The 19,947-nt window shown below is 45.4% G+C and overlaps 1 protein-coding gene across 1 annotated transcript; it reads right to left on the bottom strand.

Moving 5' to 3' along the window:
- Positions 1 to 234: 234 nt before the first annotated feature.
- Positions 235 to 19,857, bottom strand: Sbds (SBDS ribosome maturation factor). Its single transcript, XM_077655553.1, has 5 exons — positions 19,724 to 19,857; positions 17,545 to 17,674; positions 12,881 to 13,081; positions 12,211 to 12,378; positions 235 to 1,134 (listed from the first exon to the last, which is right to left on the bottom strand). The coding sequence occupies exons 1-5, from the start codon at positions 19,849 to 19,851 to the stop codon at positions 1,006 to 1,008; spliced, it is 756 nt and encodes a 251-aa protein (XP_077511679.1). The 5' UTR covers positions 19,852 to 19,857; the 3' UTR covers positions 235 to 1,005.
- Positions 19,858 to 19,947: the final 90 nt, after the last annotated feature.

The following is a 19,947-nucleotide window of genomic DNA, read 5'->3' as shown; positions in this document are numbered from 1 at the left end:
CGACGCGGTGCGCCCAATGAAAGACTTCAAGTTTGAAACAAGGACAATTTCAGTCCCACGGTCTGTAGGAGGATCAACAGGAGTGACGTGGTAGTTCAGTGGAGAAGTTTGGTTGAACACCAAGTAGGGACCAATGAAACGATGCTAAAACTTGTCGCAAAGACCAGGCGTGCGCGAAGGGGTCCAAAGCAAGACTTCGTCACCAGGGCCCAAGGACAAAGCCACAGACAGTGCTCATAATACTAACATTTATTCTCTCATCACCTCTAAACATTACGCCCATGCATTGATTTTGAAGGCTACCCAAGGCATTTCAAAAACTCCCCTGCTATCTGTGACGTGTAACACTCAGACAGGCGTTCCATCAACAGGTAAGAAGTTTATTAATTACTCTCCATGTTGAAGGAGCAACAACACACTTAAATAGAAGCTTGCTTGCACTTCACTTCGATCCTCGTTTACAGACACACACCTATATTCCTGCACTTGTCATTTTGATGCTTTATTTGCATGAATATAATGGAGTTCCTTTCTTTTGGAATCACCTGCTTTAGAACGCACCTCGTGTTATGGGTATGAATATGGTGCAAATTCGTCCCCATCTCTCAAAGATCGCTTAACGACAAGGTTCTTAAGCTGTGGGAAGAGGTCAACTTCTTACGTGCAAATATGGTAACCAGCCAAGTGGTTAGTAGCCAACCAAACAAGTGATCCTGGTGCGATTTCTCGAAGTAGCAAGCACACCCAATAGTAGTGAGTTTAAGAACATTTTATGCCGTTGCCTCTATGATGGCTAAAGGCGGCCTTACTAACATTAGCTCTTCACAATATCAACAAAATACAGTCATCTTCAAACTGACGACACAATGCAGCTCCGAATATGAATGGAGGTACGTGTGGCAGGGACCTTCCCGATGACGGGTGCCGAGATCTCTGGGCACGATTCCAGGGCCATGGCTGCAGCACAAATGAATGACAGCGGCAGACATGGTGACGCCTGAGCGATCACTCGAGCAGCTCGTCCCCTTCCTGGATTTCCTTGAGGCTGATGACCTCCAGCTGACCTTTGCCACGGCTCTCCTTGCTCACCAGTTCGTCCACTTGGCGGAAGTTGCCCGGGTCTGTCAGCAACACCTGCGCACAGCCACAGCACATGTGGTGCCCGTCAAAACCTGCATGTGCTACATATAGAGCAAGTGATGTGACATTCCTGTGCAGAAGTCCACATGCTGCAGTTGGTAATTGAAGGAATGCTGAGAACAAATTGAAAGAGGCCTGTAACAACCGTGTTCTAATGCCAAAAACATTATTTCCCTGAAAACAGAGCTTTCTTAAGCTAGAAAAGGTAAAAAAAAATGAAAATAAGGCATCAACACCACCGGCCGTTTTCATCAGAAAACTGCAGTGACAATCATCAAGACAGTTTTCTGTATGTCGATCTCCGAGGCTAGGCTACACTGCCATTCTCTTACAAATGATAATCACGGAGTGTTGTTTTAGAGCGAGAACTTTATTCCTCAGGTTACAACTTCCGATTTCGATGTGGATGAGACGATGACCTTCAATGACACACAAGGTCAAACTGAACTTAACTGCGTGGTGGTATGGCCCAAGCTATGGTAGTATATGACCACGTGATCATACGTCTATGACCATAGGGTTCCTGACGTTGACATTTGATTCGAGACAGTGGGCACCACATCGACAATGACCTTCAATGCCTCACAAGATCAGACCGAACTTAACTGCATGGTGGTATGGCCCAAGTTATGGTAGTACGACTATGTGATCATATGACTATGACCACTGGGTACCTGACCTTGACATTTGATTTGAGATGGTGGAGACCATGCTTAACAAAGCTTTGGCTCGTATAACTAGGTTCAAGCCACGTTGAACCCCAGCCATTTTTTGGTACTGACTGCAAGAGAGTGCCCTTGACATTTATATGTTTGTTTCCGTGAGTGCCCTTTTTGTACCTATATGCTTGTTTCTGTGTGTGCGTGTGGGGGGCCTCCCTCCGTTTTACAACTGTAGTAATGTGTGCTTCTTTTCTTTGTAAGTTGGGCGGTGTGCTTTTTTGGCCCTGCAAGCCATGTGTCCGATCTTGTTTGACAGCCGAAGCGCAGGCCCAAGAGCCCTCTGGCGTTTCTTGGAAAGTGAGCCCCTACATGTGTGCGTGCTTGTGTGTTTGTCTGTTTTTGGTGATCCGAAGTGCGCGGCTTTCAAAGGCACTGAGAGAAACCAGAGGACAGCAACAGTTTGTGTGTGTGGTGCCCGACTGTGTGAGTGTGCGAGCGATATATGCAGATTTGTGTCCCGTCCTTTGCGCTGTTTCTCAAGATGAGGTAAAGCTCATTATATTCCTGCCCTTCAGAGGGCAGGAATATAATGGCTTTGGATGCTGACAACAAAGATACAGAAAGGCAATCATGAATGACACAACTCAGCATACGAAGGCGAAAGGGAAGGCACGTGCTCCGCTCGGCTGCTAACGAGATCGGGGGGGGGGGGGGGGGTTGAAAGAGCAACAACAAAAGCACAAAGCCGAGAAAAAACCAGCAAAAACCAGGAAGGCCCAACAAAAAAGGTTCGTAAACATCGACAACAAGAACCGTGCGGCTTAGCGTGTGTCAATAAAATGGTTGTTAAGTAATGTGATTTCCTTAGGGAACAGGGAAGGTGTGCTGACACAGGCTTCATTTTTTACGTGGATGATGAAGGCTCCCCAAATTTCGCGTGTGCACTGGTAGTGATATTTCTTTTAAGATGTGTGTTTGGTTAAGCAATGGATAACAGTCTTTGTAATTGGAGCAGTGAATAGCAAGGTTACAACCTGTTGTCGATCCGAGGGAACGGCAGTGCTTGCGCAACTTGTCATTAATGCACCTTCCGGCTTGTCCCACATAGGATTTTCCACAAGACAACGGAATTTCGTATATAACATGCATTTTACACTGGGTAAATCTTAGCCTGTGGTTTGTGCCGCATGCTACAACTGGGGGTTCGTCTGTGTTATCCTGTTTACAAAGCGTTGCGAGCTTGTTAGGTGGCGAGAATAACAGACGTACTCCTACCCTTCTTGCGGTTTTCTTGAGTCTGTGCGAAAAGCCATGCAAATATGGAATGGCAGCAGTTCGTGAACGCTCGAGGGCTGGGCGCTCTTTCCTGGAGTGTTGGTGACAGTCTTTTAGCAGTTTTCCACTCAGATTCTGCAGGAGGTCTTTGGGAAATCTGGCGGATGGAAGTCGGCTTACTTGTGAGAGAAAGCTCGGAGAAACCTGATGCGGGCATGATCGGCAGAGTGCATTCTTCATGGCAGAAATGGCTATGGCTCGCTTCACTAGTTTGGAGTGCGCAGAGGAGAATGGGAGAAGGCTTTTCCATGAGCGGAGCATGTAGCGCCAGCAAACATGATTTTGTGAGAAGGTTAGCAGCGAATCCAAGTGGAGCTGGTTATCAACAGGAAGTTCCCTGGTTAAAGTGAGGTGTTCGAGGCAGGAGGAAAATAAACCTCGAGTGACGCGATAGCTACAGCTGGCCGAGTGGAACTCGCTCAGTCAAACTGCAAAGTCGTCTTTCGCCGCTCCGTTTCGCTGGGCGTTCCTTCTTTATCTTCTTATCTTCGTCCCTGGACGTGGATTCACTCCCCCCCCCCCCCCACTCAGTTTCGCCGCCGGCAGCTGCTCCGCACCATGTGAGCAACTACGTGATCGGCCATGGCAGCGCCAAGCTGAAGGCTCAAAATGCTAGCGTAATGTAGATATCGCTACAAACACTGCAGTTATGTCCTGGATTTCTAATGAGGCAGTGCCTGAGGTGCTTCTAATGATGACAAGGTAGTCATCGACATACCTGACATACCTGCCGTTCTCTCGGATCGACAACAGGTTGTAACCTTGCTTTGACTGCTCCGATTGCAAAGACTGTTATCCACTGCTTAACCAAACACGCATCTTAAAGAAATATCAAAACCAGCGTGCACGCGAAATTTGGGAAGCCTTCATCATCCACACAAAAAATCAAGCCTGTGTCAGCACACCTTCCCTCACCTTGTTCCCTAAGGAAATCACATTACTTAACCATTTCATTGACACGCACTAAGACGCAGGGTTCTTGTTGTCGATGTTTACAAAGCTTTTTTGTTGGCCCTTCCTGGTTTTTGTTGGTTTTTTCTTGGTTTTATGCTTTTGTTGCTGCTCCTTCAGGACACACCCCCCCCCTGGATCTCGTTAGCTGCTGAGCGGAGCCCGAGTCTTCCCTCTCGCCTTCGTATGATGAGTTGTGCCAGTCATGATAGCCTTTATGTGTCTTTGTTGTCAGCATCCAAAGCCTATATATTCCTGCCCTCTGAAATAAAAACGTCAGTTGATAGTCATCTTTCTTGTGTCCTGTCCTTCGTGCTGTTTCTCAAGATGAACTCGAACCAACTGGCATCACTGTCTACTCTTGTCCATTATATTTTAGCCCTGTAAATAAGTTTTCTTTGTAAATACAGCCTTTTGTGTTCTTCCATGCATGCATTTGTCTTTCAATCTTAGCTTCTAACATGATGTCACCAGTTTAAATCCTGTAGCAGGAAAGAAATAAATGTATCCTTCTTATATCCAATTTTCTCATCCATATAAACGTGGCTTTTCCTGCCAAACAAACATCAACATTGGCATAAAAAACCAGAAAATCGATATTTATTGAGAATAAACTCTAGACTGCTTCTGCGAAGATGTTGCTTCTTTCTTCTACAAGAAGTTTACTAGTATACTGCTCACAATGCTGCTACTCATGCTGTTTGATGAATTGTGCTTCTCTATGCTTCAAATGTGCACTGTTCCACGAGGTTTCATAATTGCTTCTGTTCCATTCACTATTGCAAGTGATGGCCTCCTTGCAATACAATAGAGTCAAACACAGCCATGACGACTGTCAGTACAGTGAAATTTCCACTACGCTGAAGTGTTTTCATTCTCCTCAAGAAAACTGCAGAAGTTAATTTGATTACCGCGGCAATGAACATTTTTGGGAACGGGCTTCAACGAAGAGTTGAGAAGTAAAAGTGAACTCGAGAATTTGTTTTGCGAGTTAAGAACATAAGACTGTCAGTCTATTTCCATGCATCGAAAGATACTGTATTTACCCGACTGTAAGTCAACCCATTTTTTTTTTTAATTTGAAAATCCGAAGTGTGTGTGGGGGTTGGGGGGCTTACAATTGAAACCAAAGCATGGCACCATAAATAAAGGCGAAACAAATGAGATATCAGGCATGGTGCAGCGTTGTATTTTCGGTGCGTGGCTCCGTCGCATCACTCTTGGTGCTGGCCTTGAGCAGCTGCTATGTCAACGCGCAGAACCGGCATCCCCTCCCCGTGCGCGGCGGCCGATGGCAGCTGTCGATAAGCAGCAAACCCCCCCCCCCCCAAACCCCCCACACACACACTCCCCACAAATGCGGCTCCTGACAAGTGCTGCACATTGCGGCTCCTGATAAGCGGTAGCAGCCCGATAACGCATTCGTGTTCTACTCTTAATAGGCGTCCTCCAAGTTTTTTTTTCCACTTTCAACTGTGCACTCTGTTCTCAACGAAGCGTTGATATTTGATGGAAGGGCCGCTGTTCCAATCGCGGCGGCACCGCCACTCAGAACGGCAGCGGTGCCAGGGAGTGTCGCTAGCCGATAGAAGAGCCGACGTCGCTCAAGCGCAGTTCCTCTTTGGCTCTGACGCATTTGACTACTGCCGGCCATGTTTCACACGTTTTTAGTCTAGAACTTCCGTCAGTCGTTATTCGTGCTCCGGGTCTGGTAAGCGACTGGCACTCTTCACACCTACATTCAGGACGGCTGTCATTCTTTATGCCGAAGAAACGAACAACTGCGCACCAGGTCGCAAGTTCGACGTTCGCAACGGATGATACAGGTGTGACAGCTCAGCGAGGCAAAATTTTCAGCTGTTCCACGCGACGTCGTGATAAGGCTGTTTGCAAAGTGCGGGATTTCGCTGCACGACGATGCTAAAACGACGTGCTTTGGGATCGCAGCAGCGATCACTACGGCAACGCTGATGAGGATGATAGCACAAGTGTGGATGGGCACACCTGCGCGCGGGATCCGATAGCAGCTGGTGATAAGCGATGGCCGCTGGATAATGCTATCGCATTTCATTATTAAAAGCCAAGCTTAAGCGACCTCAAAGTTTTTGTTTTTTTTTCTTCTGAAATGTGATATGAGCGGGAGGGGGGCGTCGACTTACATTCGAGACGACTTAGAAACGTGTAAGTATGGTACTTAGAAAGTTTAACAATATTATTGAAATTAATCAAAAATGGTTGCTTTAGTCATTAATTACACATATCAGATCAGGCCACTGACATTCTAGACAGATTGGCGTACAGTGACCGGACTGTGCATATATGAACGTGCACTCAAATTGTTGCCACATGTCATCCACCGTGTGAACTTGAGTGGCAGTTACAGTTCAAGGAACTCTTCTGTGTTGAGTGCTTTCATCTCTAATGCCCAAAAAGGAAGCAGAGAAGTGAGTGGGGGGCTGCGCTGAGGTCGCGAGTGAAATAAAAATGTCTGTTCAAAGCACGGACCCACAACAGAAAATGCCTAGCAGCACGGACTCTTTCATGCCAGAAATAGCTAACTAGCATTTAAATTCTCCTCGTCTTATCTTAGCTGCAAAGCACCAAAAACAACGGACCTCCAGCTTCAACGCTCAGCTTAGCACTCTAAAGCCTAATTATGAATGCAAATGCGGGCAAAGCCCTTGCTGTGTGGGTACACTGGATCCTGCTCATCTTGTTTGCCATCTTCATCTTCCCAGTTTAGTCCTTCTATGCGGCGACACTGTGCACTTTATACATCACTCATGCGGGCTCATCGACGACAGCCCGGTCGATCAGTGGTGAGCGCTTGATAGTGGCTGCCATGCTGTCGTCTGTATATACAGTGACGGCATGATGCTGGCACGTGTCCAGAGTGATGCAATTGCACGGAAGAACAAGAACATGCATAAAACTACTGACCACTTATTCGAGCCACTTTGGCACTTAGGAAGTTCAATTAAAGATTTTTTTTCCCACAATCCCAGTTGGGTACGAGAGATCAGTCAGCAATACTCATGAGACTTCTTACTACAGCACATGCATAATGATAAGGTCACAGTGCAATAGAGTGCTACGAAAATTGCATCACGGTACTGACGTCACAATAGAAAAAGCCGCTAAAGCTACTAAATGCTAGTTCACAGTACTAGATATCTAGATTGAACTATGCTCACGAACATTTATTTACAGAAAATGTTGCTCATTGAATATCTAGTCGAATCTGTCAATGTTCTGGGCTGCCTGGGCAACAAAGTTTCTGCTTTAGCATGATTTCTTATGTGTCCCATGAATTTTGTTGAAGCAGGGTTTGACTCAAGTTGGGTGAAGTGGAAACCAGTAAGGCTGCACAGATAAGGCTTTCTCCATGGCTTCCACACGATACTGCTGCAACAAATGTGTTTTGCACTGAAACAAACTCAAAACTCGACACAGTGAGAGAGCAGCTGTCACAATGCGTTTCCAACCACTCACAGCGCATAGTCATCTTTGACAGCGCTATGAAAAAGGCCAAGAAGCATTATCTGCTGAATTGCTGAAGGCTTTAGAAATAGTAAGCTCTCGGGATATTTTCATTCAAAAGAATGATGTCTCAATCTCAACCAGGAACACAATCAGGCCAGTGTGGACTTGTATTTGTTTTTTGCTTTTCCCTATCCACATGCAGTGTGTTTTAAATGCTCATATGCACCGCTCACATCACATTGGCTAGTTTTCGAGCTACAGCTCGGCCACTGACAAAGAGCATACATAATTTTTGGCCCCGCAGGTAGTACATGAAAACGAAGTGACCACTTACACATACGGCCTGAGAAGCCCTCTTGTGCAGCCCACTGGCCCTAAAGATTTCAGCTTTTGTTCAAGAACTGCTACACCAGTAATTATTGGTTTCTTTTTCATCTGTTCTGTTTATCGTTGCCCACACCATACATCCGCCAGTTGCTCATCAACTCTTACTTGCGTGCCAACAAGCAGGTATCGCCGATACCCTTAGCTTTGCCTCCTATGACCTTCAACACCCATTCCCTTCCTTCCTATTTCTCTCCCATTCTTCTCTCTCAGGGGAAAAATACTGCCAATGCAGCCCTTGCGACTCCTGATCTACCAAGTGGTCTGCCTTCTAGTCAATATCATGAAGCAAGAATGAATGAAATCCCTGAGAAATCTGTGCTTTCCAATTAGGCACAAGTATGGGCCATGGTTTCCTGCTAGTTCGTGAAAAATCGCAGATTTGTGTGTTAGCAGCCACATTCCCTTTTTTTTGATGGTATTGTTTTTGTTGACATCAGTAACAATGATAAAATAATGGGAAATTTATTAATTTGACCACCTGCACTCTCTCAAAAGGTAGAACCAGGTAAGAACAGTGTTCTGCTGATGCCTTGTCACGCATGCTACCACATCCGTTCAAGCAAGCCAGCGTGTGGCTCTGGCAGCGACGTGCTCACATGGTTGGTTGGGAAGGTTCGCAATAGTAGCACATGTCAGAATCAGTACTGGGTCATTCCACGCCAAACGTCCCAGACGTTACGCTCGACCATCTCCAATTTGTTCCAAGAAAATTCACGGACACTTACCCTAATGTGCGTAATCAGACTGGCATATTTTTGCCAAAAAAAATTTATTCGCATGGTGAGCGCAATTTGAAGATTTAGAAAAGGCGAGAAACTAGGCACTGCTCAATAATTAATAAAAAATTGAATATTTTAGAATACATTTCACAATTTTTTCAATGACACCTACACAGATTCTGCCTTTAGATATAATTCTGACTATGCAGCTTTATACAGCATAAATATGTTTAAAAAAATTGAAAGAAATTGTGAAAATGTTCCATTTTTGTCGCTTTTTTTTTTAATATGAAATTCCTCTTGGAAATTTTGAAATATCCTTTTCTCTAGATGCCAAGTATCTATAACAAATGTTACACGTGACGAAACTGCGAACATAGAAGTAAAAAAAAATACTAAAGTTGCGAAAAAGTGCGTTTTGAGCTAAAAAACGCTCGTAAATTTCACCTTGAGGTGGTCCTAGTAAAAATACAAACAATAGCGGGTTACGTAGAACAGTTCATTGCCTCGCATTTCTGAAATTTCAATCGAAGTAATTTTTCTCTTAAGCGAGAAAAGAATTTTTGAATTTGAGCTCTCGCGCCACAAGCTTCGTCGTGTCTTAACGCCTCTTCACCGCAGAACACGACACCTGGCATGGCACGATCCTTATGGCCAGATAACCGCTTCAGTTTGCCGTCGCTTGCTGTCGTGCATTTTTAGGGATAGAGCTAAAGAAGATGTCGCGTGATATCCGGCAGGGGGTGGTATGCAATAAATGAGATCGTTTTTGCTTTTGAAGGTCGAAGTTCAAACAGACCCACACAAATTGTTGCGGGAAGCAAAGAGAAGAAAAACGAGGGTATTTAGCGTGCTGTCTCGCATGAACCACGAGGATGGAACGACCAGCCCGCATTGCAAGCGTATCACAAGTGTTTTATTTTATAGCGATAGCTACATTATGCTAGCATTTCGAGCCTTCAGCGTGGCGGCACCGTTGGTCACATGAGTTGGTCACGTGGTTGGTTCATTACTTCAAGCCAACATCACCTTTCAGGCTGCGAGCTGGCCTTACGTCCTACTCATGCACAGAAGAATTTGTAGTTATAAAGCCCATTTCTGTGCTGGAATATTAAGGCAGAAATCGCACCAATTAAACCAAATAAAACCAAGACATCACATTGGAAACAATCAGGCATGAGCCTCTGATGGCCGCAAGGGTAAGGTACCACGTGGTGCTGCTGCGTCGCGGATTGCTTCAACAGCGGATCGTTCTGGTCATATCCAGATCGGCGTCTGACAAGCTCTTATGCTGGTGCTTACGTCTGTCATGGCGCTGACAAAAATGACTGACTGCGAGAGGACCACACCTAACAACTAGCTGACTGGAGTATGTCCCGCCCCGGCAGCATTAAGAAAATATTTTCTCTTGCACACCTGTTAAAACTAAGTCAACGCTCCCATGCTTGCCTGCAGTGAAAACCTCACTTGAGAACAAGAACTCTGCATTTCGTCTGGCCACAGTGTCGTGCTCTGTGGTGAAGAGGCATTAAGACACGACGCAGCTTGCGGCGCAAGAGCTCAAATTCAAAAATTATTTTCTCGCTTAAAACAAAAATTACTTAGATTAAAATTTCAGAAAGGGAAGGCAGTGAACCCTTCTATGTAACCCACTATTGTTTGTATTTTTACTAGGACCACCTCAGGATGAAATTGGCAAGTGTTTTTGGTTAAAAACACAGTTTTTGCAACTTTAGTTGTTTTTTTAACTTCTATGTTCCCAGTTTCGTCACCTGTAACATTTGTTATAGATAGTAGACATCTAGAGAAGCAAACAGGCTATTTCTGAATTTTCGAGAGGAAGTTCATATTTAAAAAACAGACAAAAATGGAACATTTTCATAATTGCTTTCAATTTTTTAAAAATATTTGTGCTAGATAAAGCTGCATACTCAGATTTATATCGAAAGCCAAAATCTGTGTAGCTATCACTGAAAAAATTGCGGAGTGTTTTCGAAAATATTCATTTTTTTTTATTAATTATTGAGCAGTGCCTATTTTCTCGCCTTTTCTAAATGTTCAAATTGCGCTCACCATGGGAATAAATTTTTTTCAGAAAAAATATGCCAGGCCTTGATTACGCACATTGGGGTAAGTGTCCGTGAATTTTCTTGAACAAATTGGAGATGGTCGAGCGCAACGTCTGAGACGTTTGGTGTGGAATGACCCTACTACCATATTTGCACAAATACAACATGTTTTTTTTTTTCCTTGAACTGACTGCTGGAGATATAACATGGTGTTATTTTTGGAACCAAGCTATGAATATAGCACACATTTTTTTGCTGTTCTTTGAGATATCTACAGTGAGCTCACCGCACCACCTGGCTCGTGAGCCGTGAGAAAAAGCCAACTTCTCGACGATCTTGTCTCATTGTGTCTAAGCGCGGGGCATATACTATAGTGAGTTATGAATAGCTACAAATGTGCTAAGACGGTGGCGCAGACCGTTGGGAAAGAACAAAAGGCAGTGAAGGAACAATGACGAGTACGGAAGAGAAAAAATGGGTAAACGGACGAGGCAGCAAGGCAAGAAGCAGCAGGACAGTGGCTACCGCTGCACGAAAGGCATCCTGCGCAACATTGCAGATTCACTATTTTCAAATCGCGGAATTTCAAATTTTACGGCGCAGAAAAATTAGGGGCCTTATGTATGATGGTGTCTCACATGCCTAAGATGGTGCACCCAGTGACTGAAAGAATGACGACTGTGCTCGAGCAAATGTCGCGTCTTTTATCACGCTGTTTTCCTTTTTTGACCACAGGGGTGGTCTAGTGGTATCCACTAGTTCTCCAATGATCTAGCATGATTCAAGAGTTACCGCGTTTGTTTTGGCTAAAATTGGCCAATAGAATTCGGCGTGACTGTTGCTTAGTCTGCGATAAAAATGACGCTACAGGATAGAGGAATCATCTGGCAAACTAAGCTCATATATTCGTTTCGGTCTTCTTGCCAAAACAGTTCGCATCAGAGCAGTGTAACCTAAAAAGGTTAGGCCTGAAGCGATCACCTTCCAATCGCATTACACTGTACAAGCCTTCCCCTGGCGTGGCACACGGCTTTCTCTCGGGGTCCAATGACTGAACACTGGTATCTTTGACCCCATCTTGCAGAGACTATGACACTCTTTGCCATTGCACAGTTAAACATCAAAACGATGAGAGCATTTTCTTTTGGCATGAGGTAGGTATTTATCACTTGGAAGCTCATGCATAATACGCCTTGAAGTTCAGCCAGTAGTCCATCCTACAACAGCCCTTGGCAGTGACAAGTACTATGGAAAGCTTCTAGTATCTACTGCTGCTGCATTTGTAGCCATCAATCAGTGAATGTGACATCATGTCATCTACTGACACTTGCAGCAGCAAGGTCTTTCCCTTGCTCCATATTCTTGCTGCGCGATCAAGAAGACAACAGACATGTTTTTGAGAGCTTGCGCAAAGGCACTGCTAGAGATGCCAGCAAATATGATGGCCGCAGCTGCACCACGCACCATTTCAAGGGCTCCCGTGTCGCCATGCACGATGGCCATCTCAACGGAGGAAGCGAGCGCCTCGAGCCGGGGGCGCACACTCTTGCCGTGGGGCAGCACCACACGCAGCTTCATCTGCGATCGTTCCAGCGGCATCACCTCCTTCAACATCCGGATCACCTCCAGGGCCTGCAACAGTGGAGGGAGGTAAATGTCCCGCACGCACCCACCCCCAAGTCACATACGACACAGTGCGGGCAATGCCTGCTGGCACCTTCATGGCTGCAGCTAATGTCAACATTTAGCTGAAGTCTTTCTTGTGTACGTCTAATTGCAGCGCTATTACCATTTCTGTCTCAAATAATGCACCATCTAGCCCAAACTGACGTTCTTTTAAACCATCTGGCAGTGGCATGTGCTGAGCAAGAATAGAACTGTAAATAAAAAAGCAGAAGCTTTTTGTCCATTCAGAAGGCAGCCACAATGGTCACTAAGCTGATTTGCTCTCTTTGGCTTTAGGCATCAATTTTCATACTGCATGTCAGAGTGGAATCCAGCGCCATCTATCTGCTTGCATGATAGGGATGAGACCTCAAACTGTTGGCTCAGCCAAAACATGAGTGACCTTACTAAAGCTTCACAGCAGCCATTTCAGACGAGCGCTTTCAGCTGGTGTGCCAGCAAGACTCACCTGCTGCTTGGCACTCTTGTTGGGCCGCACCGAGAAGTGGGCCTCACGCATGGACTTCTCCACGATGCTGACCGGGTAGGGCCTCTTGGTCTCTGGGTTGACGCACATGTCGGCCACCAGGGTGGCAATGTCCCGGAAGCTCGACTCCAGCTGGCTGTGCCGCTCCTTTTCCGACACCTGCAGCTCACCCTTGGCCAGGATCTGCACAAGGCGGGGACACATTTCTCAACACTCGCTTTGCCCGGTTTAGCCACACATGGTAGCCACTGTCACCACTGAAGGGTAGCAAGCTTTGCTGACAGTGCACTTTCTTTCTCACAGGAGCTTTCTCTCCCCTTTCGGCACTGCCAGCACGGACGGCACAAGGACAAGCTAGGAGCAAAGTGTGCAACGCACACAGCCCTCAGTCATTCATGTGCAAAACCTCCTCTTTAGTGTGCTAGCACTAGGGCTTCTACTCCGCTGAAAAGCCACTGTATGCTTGTCTGTCTGGTCCCTTCGAGACCTGGAGGAGCTGGGTGCCAACCGCCTAGGTGGCAGGTGAGCCACCTAGGCCACATGACCTTGTGACGTCATCACAACCTGCCCACCTATTTGTGAGCAAACTGCCCCCGCGTGGTAGGTGGCAGTTCAATTAATGACTGATGGTGAAAGATTCCTCAGGAAGAGCAACCTGGGTCTCACAAGCCGCACCGGTGGCAGAACCTGCCATCGCAGGGCAGTGGCGTGTCGCTTAACCGTTAAACCACTGTGCCAGGAGTGGTGTGAGGACTCCCAGGGATCTATGAATGTAGAGATATGACCAATTCTACTGCAGTACAAGTCTAAAATGATGCGACATCACGCAAGCTTACATTATATGATATATCAACCAAGGCAAGCCAGTTCAAATCAGCAAAGCAATAGAAAGTCAAGATAAACCATGTAAAACCAGGGCTAGCTGCACTAGCGCACAATAATTTGTGATCAGCTCCAAGCTAATCTGTCCGTGATTTTTTGGGTATATGATCAGGAGGAATGTGTCTGCGCATCTTGTACAAGGAAGCTTGCCAATGATGCCATTTTTTATCTAGTGACACAATATAGTAGAAGTGGTGGTGTTGGTAATAATCATAACAAACAATAGTACTTTGTGAATCTATTTACAAGACCAAGATACGTGTGTGGGCTTGAATAAGCCACAAGTGGGCATGAATTGGAAGTGCCCAGCATTTCAGAGCATCATTTCAGAAGTGTAACAAAAGCATAGATTCATTTAACAGAAGATATCCACAAATGACATTAGCCAGGAAGGAATGGTTATCAAGGTGGTTATCGAACAATTGACAATGGCTCTACTGCCAAACGGATTGTGCTCATTTCGGGTTTTGCACAGAAGCGCACTCTTATCATATTTAAGTCTCAGTGAGGCTCACTCATTCACAATACCTCACGCACCGTGACATACTTGTGCCAACTTTGATATCAAGTTGGTCCAGCAATGAATGACTTAGCCTGCATGACAAAAAGATTGCCCATCAGACGGACTGCTCGTCAGTCTCACCTCACTGTTTACTACCTGTCACCAGCATGGCATGCCAGTTTCACATCTGCCACGAGACAAAGGACTCCCCCTTTTGTGCAACTGTTCCTGCCACTGTCACCCGAGCTGTGCTCCTCCAGTAATATTCACCACAAAAACATTTTCAGAGCACTCTATAAATGAGCCTGAAGCAAAAAATAATATTCAGAGCACAATGCAATAAGAGATACCAGTTTTGGAGACGGCCTTATTATGTTTCAATGATTGCATTGCCTTGAAAGGCATCATTACCCAGCGCTCGCACTGGAGCATAATACGGACACTACAATGAGTGAATATGTGATGCAATAGTAGTCAAATCTCGATATAACGAACACAGATATTACGAATTATTGGCTATATCGAAGTCTTCCTAAATGTTTTTGACAAGCGCATGCAATTTCTACTTTACGTATCGAACGCGGTTGGCCATGATACGGATATATCGAACTCCCCAGCGCCAAACTGTGCCCGTCCGGATGACAGGCTTCGCCGCACTGCACACCTGACTAGTGGTGATGCGGCAAGCGCTTGAGCCAACAGCGGCGTGTAGGGTTGCAGTCCAGCAGTAAGCACGCGTTCAAACCTCCGCCGACAGCGCCCTGGAAGCAGCAGCGCAGGTGGTTGTAAGCTTGCAGTAACAATGTCGGCTATCGCGGAGGTGGCGAAAACAGCAATACCTTTCGCCCTAACGTACCGCTTTCCAAGCGACACGACTGTTATGCGGGGAAACCACCGTCGCCGGCGCTCAACCTGCGCTTGCGGTGCTATGCGGAGAAGCCAACCTTACTGGCGCTCGTTTTTTTGCGGCCTACAGAATAACCGCGAGCGCCTTCTAAACGCCGCCAAAAGCTGGGAAAACGTCACTCCTTTTCTCTAGTAAGCATTGCCAGAATTTATGTCTCTTCAATGACTAAATTTCGCCGCTGTTTCGCGCGTTTCTGACGAAATTTTATATTACGAATATCAGCCACAACGAACTATACGATTTTTTACTTGTTCACTGTTACGAGGTTTCACTGTAGATGTAAACGCCATGCTTATTGTGGAGTCAGAGGTGTGTGTGTGAGCCTTTATGGGATGTGATGACTCTGAGGTAAATGAATGCACAGAAAGGTTAGAGGCACACATGGGCCTAACAAATAAGCAATAAAAACATAGCACTGCGCTCAACTCGGCCAGCCAATGGACGACTACTTTCAACGTTACATGCAGACAGCCGAGACTATATTCCATTTCATACATCAGGTGCAACGCTGTCAAAGCTAGCTCTCTTGTTTGGGCTGCCTACATCCGCGATCAAAAGTAGTGCGTTTCTTGTGGTGAGCGAAAATGACTGAATGCTATGCGTGCAGGCTTATTACATGATACATTTGTCCTGAGCTTGATTAAATGCACTCTTATTGCTGATGACATGCTATCGCTTTCTCGTGCCTTAGATCAGTTGGCCACAAAACAAGCATGGAGTAACATGCCTCCCTTTATTTTTTCATGCGGACACTTTGAAACAGAGAATAGATGATTGAATAGTCAAGGAATGGTGGTACGTGGGTGTTAACACCCCAAGGCTGCACACATGGGTTATGAGCGACATAGTGGTGGAGGGCTCTGGATAAATTACGGCCACCTCATGTCCCTTAATACGCACTGACACTGCACAGCAAACAGGCACCTTTTGCATCCTGCCTCCATTGAAATTCGGCCGGCACAGCTGGGACCCAAACCAGTCAAAGAGGAGCGAGATGGCAGCGCCACATTTTTTCGTGCATTCTGGTCACACTGTCCCAGCACATTTTTCACATCCAAGTGCAATGCTTCGCCAGCCTGCTTTAGCAAGCATCGGGCTATGAAGGCCACATAAATGATAGTGCAATAAATTCACAATACTGAATTGGCTAGAACTTGAACTCACCATACCTGAGCCACTTTTCCCAAGATATGGCAAACCAGCTAAGTAGGCTAGCTCTTTCTTCTGGCAAACGCAAGTAAATTTCTTCATTAATGAGGGCTGCTGTCCATTACATACCATAACAGCAGCAAAGCAGGTAAGTTCCCGAACAGCTCTGAAGACACCGTGCTACACTTGTCTCAGAAGCTTATGGAATTCTGCTGCCAAGCATGCATTCGCAAGTTTAATCTAAGCAGCAGCACCTGTATTTCGACGCCGATTAAATACAGAAACATGCACATGCCAAGTTTTCTACATTTGTTTAACAACTCCAGAAGGTCAAATTTATGGTTTAGGGGTTTAACGTCCCAAAGCGACTCACGCTATGAGGGACACCGTAGTGAAGGGCTCCGGAAGTTTTGACCACCTGGGCTTCTTAAATATGCACTGACATCGCACAGTACACGGGCCTCTAGCATTTCGCCTCCATTGAAATGTGATAGCTGCGTTTGGGATCAAACTTGAGTCTTTCGGGTCAGCAGCCGAGCACCGTGACCACTGAGCCACCGCGGCGGCCCAGATGGTCAAATTTAATCCAGAGCACTGCATAACTACATGCCACAAGGCCCAAGGGCAGTTTTGGAATGTATAAGTATGTTAATCCATACATGCCAAAACTTCAAAAATTTGAGAAAATTACAGTATTTTTCCATAAAAATGTTTATTTCTCTTCACAATTCAAAATCATCCATTTATTGGTGGAAATGTTTTTCTCAACGCAGACTTTTGAGCCATCCCACAATGAAAGGTATTACACAAATTTGCTACCTGTTACATGTGGTAAAGCATCAAACATTTGACATCGACTTTAAATTAACATTCCCCATTCCGCACAGTGGTTTCCTTGTGACAATGTGGAAAAATTAATACCTTTTCATGCAGATTTACAGTGTAGTCGATGGGGTCAAATTTCGAAAATGGCATCCAGAGAAGACCGGTGGATCTTTCTGAACGCACACAACACAATCCTTGCACAGGAAAAGTTTAAACCCTCCGGAACCTAAGCTAGCGAGCACAAGCTTTAACACAATAAACGTTTGGAGTTACTGCGCAAAAAAGCAGCACTCTACATGTAGGATTCTAGGCATATATGGGTTAATTTCCTTGTATTCTACGAGAATCCAGCTAGGACTGGACCAGTCACAACTCAAGTACCTCTTTGCAGATCTTGGTCTGGTCTTCTGTGCCAAAGCACTTCACCAGGTCCTCTTTTTTCGCAGCTTGACCTTTGGAGACGTTCGTGTAAACAGTGTGCATTTGAAGAACTTCATCAATGTCCTTCTCACTGCACCAGAAAAAAATACAAACAGTGAAACAGTTCAATACTTCTGTCTGGTGAACTTGGAACAGTCTCTGTTGTACGAGGGAATGACAATTACCACTCATCTGACAGCACAGCCAGGTGGTTGCATGGGCCAGCTACACATCTTTGTTAACCACCCGCCAGTAACATACTCCACCCTGGATGACCCCCTTAAAAGGTCCAAGCACTGACCAAGACGTGTCATGAGATCATGGTGGATATGAAAAGATCGTGCCACAAATTGGAAGAATTGAGCACTGCAATATCAAAGAAACCAGGATTTATAATTTTAATTTGGCATTGGAAATTGCGTAAAAAGCTATCTTGCGGTGAAAGCCACCATTATCACTGCAGCCCACCACTTGATCACATCTTGGTAAAATATCACTTTTTTTTTTCAAGTGTACAGTATTTTTTCCTTTCAGGAGTGTTCGTCATGTTTTATTATAGTTTCTCCAGCGTGCCCTTCAATGAAAAGCAATGCTGCCTTTTGCAACTAGGCACCACAGTGTTTTGAATTTTTTGTATGCAGCGGCAACCATGGCCTACTGAAGCTTTCGTCGACGAGGCGTAAATCACTGTGCCGCAACAGCTTTGGGTGTGGAAACTGAAATGAACGCTACTCTATAAAATAAAAAACATCTTATTACTGTCTGGCGGGTGAGATTTATATTAGTTTTCATGCTTACTGAGCATGGTTTCCAGCATTGGAATACATAAAAACAGGCACGTGCACTGACTTAAAAATTCTCAGTAAAAATTTCCACATCTTTTCGAATAATAGAGTTGCAGATAGACAGCAAGGTTTACGGTGGGCTGAAAAAAATTGGGTCCTTAAAACTAATGCTGCCTACCACGGTGCACAATAGATTCACTACTGCAGACTTAGCCTTCTTGTTACTTGCAAACAAGTTCAAATTTTTGTGCTGCTTGTGCTCTCCTTCCTGAGGATAAGTGAGCTTACCAGAGAGGGTACATTGTTTTGACTGGAGCATTCAGGCATGTCTAGCTTAGCCTACCATTTTGTAATGACGTATGGTTTAACAGCTGAAGTGTTAATTCCATAAGATAACATTCTTTGACCCCACCCCGTGCAATGAAAACTACCTTGTGCCATGGCGCTCTTTGGCCGAAGCTGCCCTTGTGCCATACAAGTTCATCATCATCAAGATAACCTTCTACCTCTTTACACTAAGAGCACTAAAGCATGTACCGTCTTTGCCCAAAGCAACCAGGCTGCATGGTTTGTTTCTATGTCGTATACTGGAGCCGTCATGAACTCCTTAAAGATGAAAATGTCTTGAAGGGTGAGTGCAAGAGTTCTCCTTCGCCTACAGAGATTTAAGAGCTAGAGGGCTAGCACAAGTTCTCGGCTACGTGATTGAGAGGCCAACCATGCAGCCCGATTACTTTGTGCAAAGACGGTACACGTACGCCACGGTTTCTTCTAACCATGAAGCAAGTTGTTTTTCTTCCTGTATGCTGGTTTATTTAAAAAAAAAAAACACTACTTATACACGAAACCTAAACGAACTTGGCATGCAGATTTGAGCATGAGAATTACAACCAGCTAACCAGTACCTTGCTGGGAACCGACTGCGTAAGAAAACATCGACACACTCAACAAGGCTTCCAAAGTTACGCTGGCCACATTCACAGAGCAAACAGCACAGCAATGAGGAGGAAACTCGCATGCCACCAACATGGCGTCACCTCTTTGGATTCACATACACGCGCCACAGTAGCAAACACGAGTGCGCCTAACTCGCAGCGGGCGAAATGTGAAGGCCGAGGTGCGTCAATTCGTAGCAGCTGGGCAGTCAAAAGATAGCTCCGGCCATTATATGTGCTATCTGTTTTTCTCGTTAAGCAGATACGATTACGATATGCCTCCGCCCACAGTTCTGCTGGTTGTAATGTAGCATGGTAAGAACCGCGGTCAGAACAACGTGCTGTTGTCGTTCCATTGCGTACACAAACAACGCACGGGTCTGCCCATGTGCAACACATAGAGTGAGAAGAAATGCTTACATATTATTCCTCCACGCCACAACCTTGTTCTTGTAACAGGCAATCTCGAAGCGCTTGCCACCTTTCTTCATGCGCACTACAGCGACGTTAGTCAGACGTATCTGGTTAGTAGGCGTAAATATCGACATATTAAGGTTCTAAAACCGGTTACGACTTATATATAGCAAGATCTCACTATACGGTACTAAACGTGTGCGAAATAGTGCTGACACTCAATAATTTGC

Source organism: Amblyomma americanum, chromosome 2 (assembly GCF_052857255.1).
Source record: "Amblyomma americanum isolate KBUSLIRL-KWMA chromosome 2, ASM5285725v1, whole genome shotgun sequence".
NCBI lineage: Eukaryota > Metazoa > Arthropoda > Arachnida > Ixodida > Ixodidae > Amblyomma > Amblyomma americanum.
The sequence above is the reverse complement of the archived record's forward strand: the minus strand, read 5'-3'. Positions and strand labels throughout refer to the sequence as shown.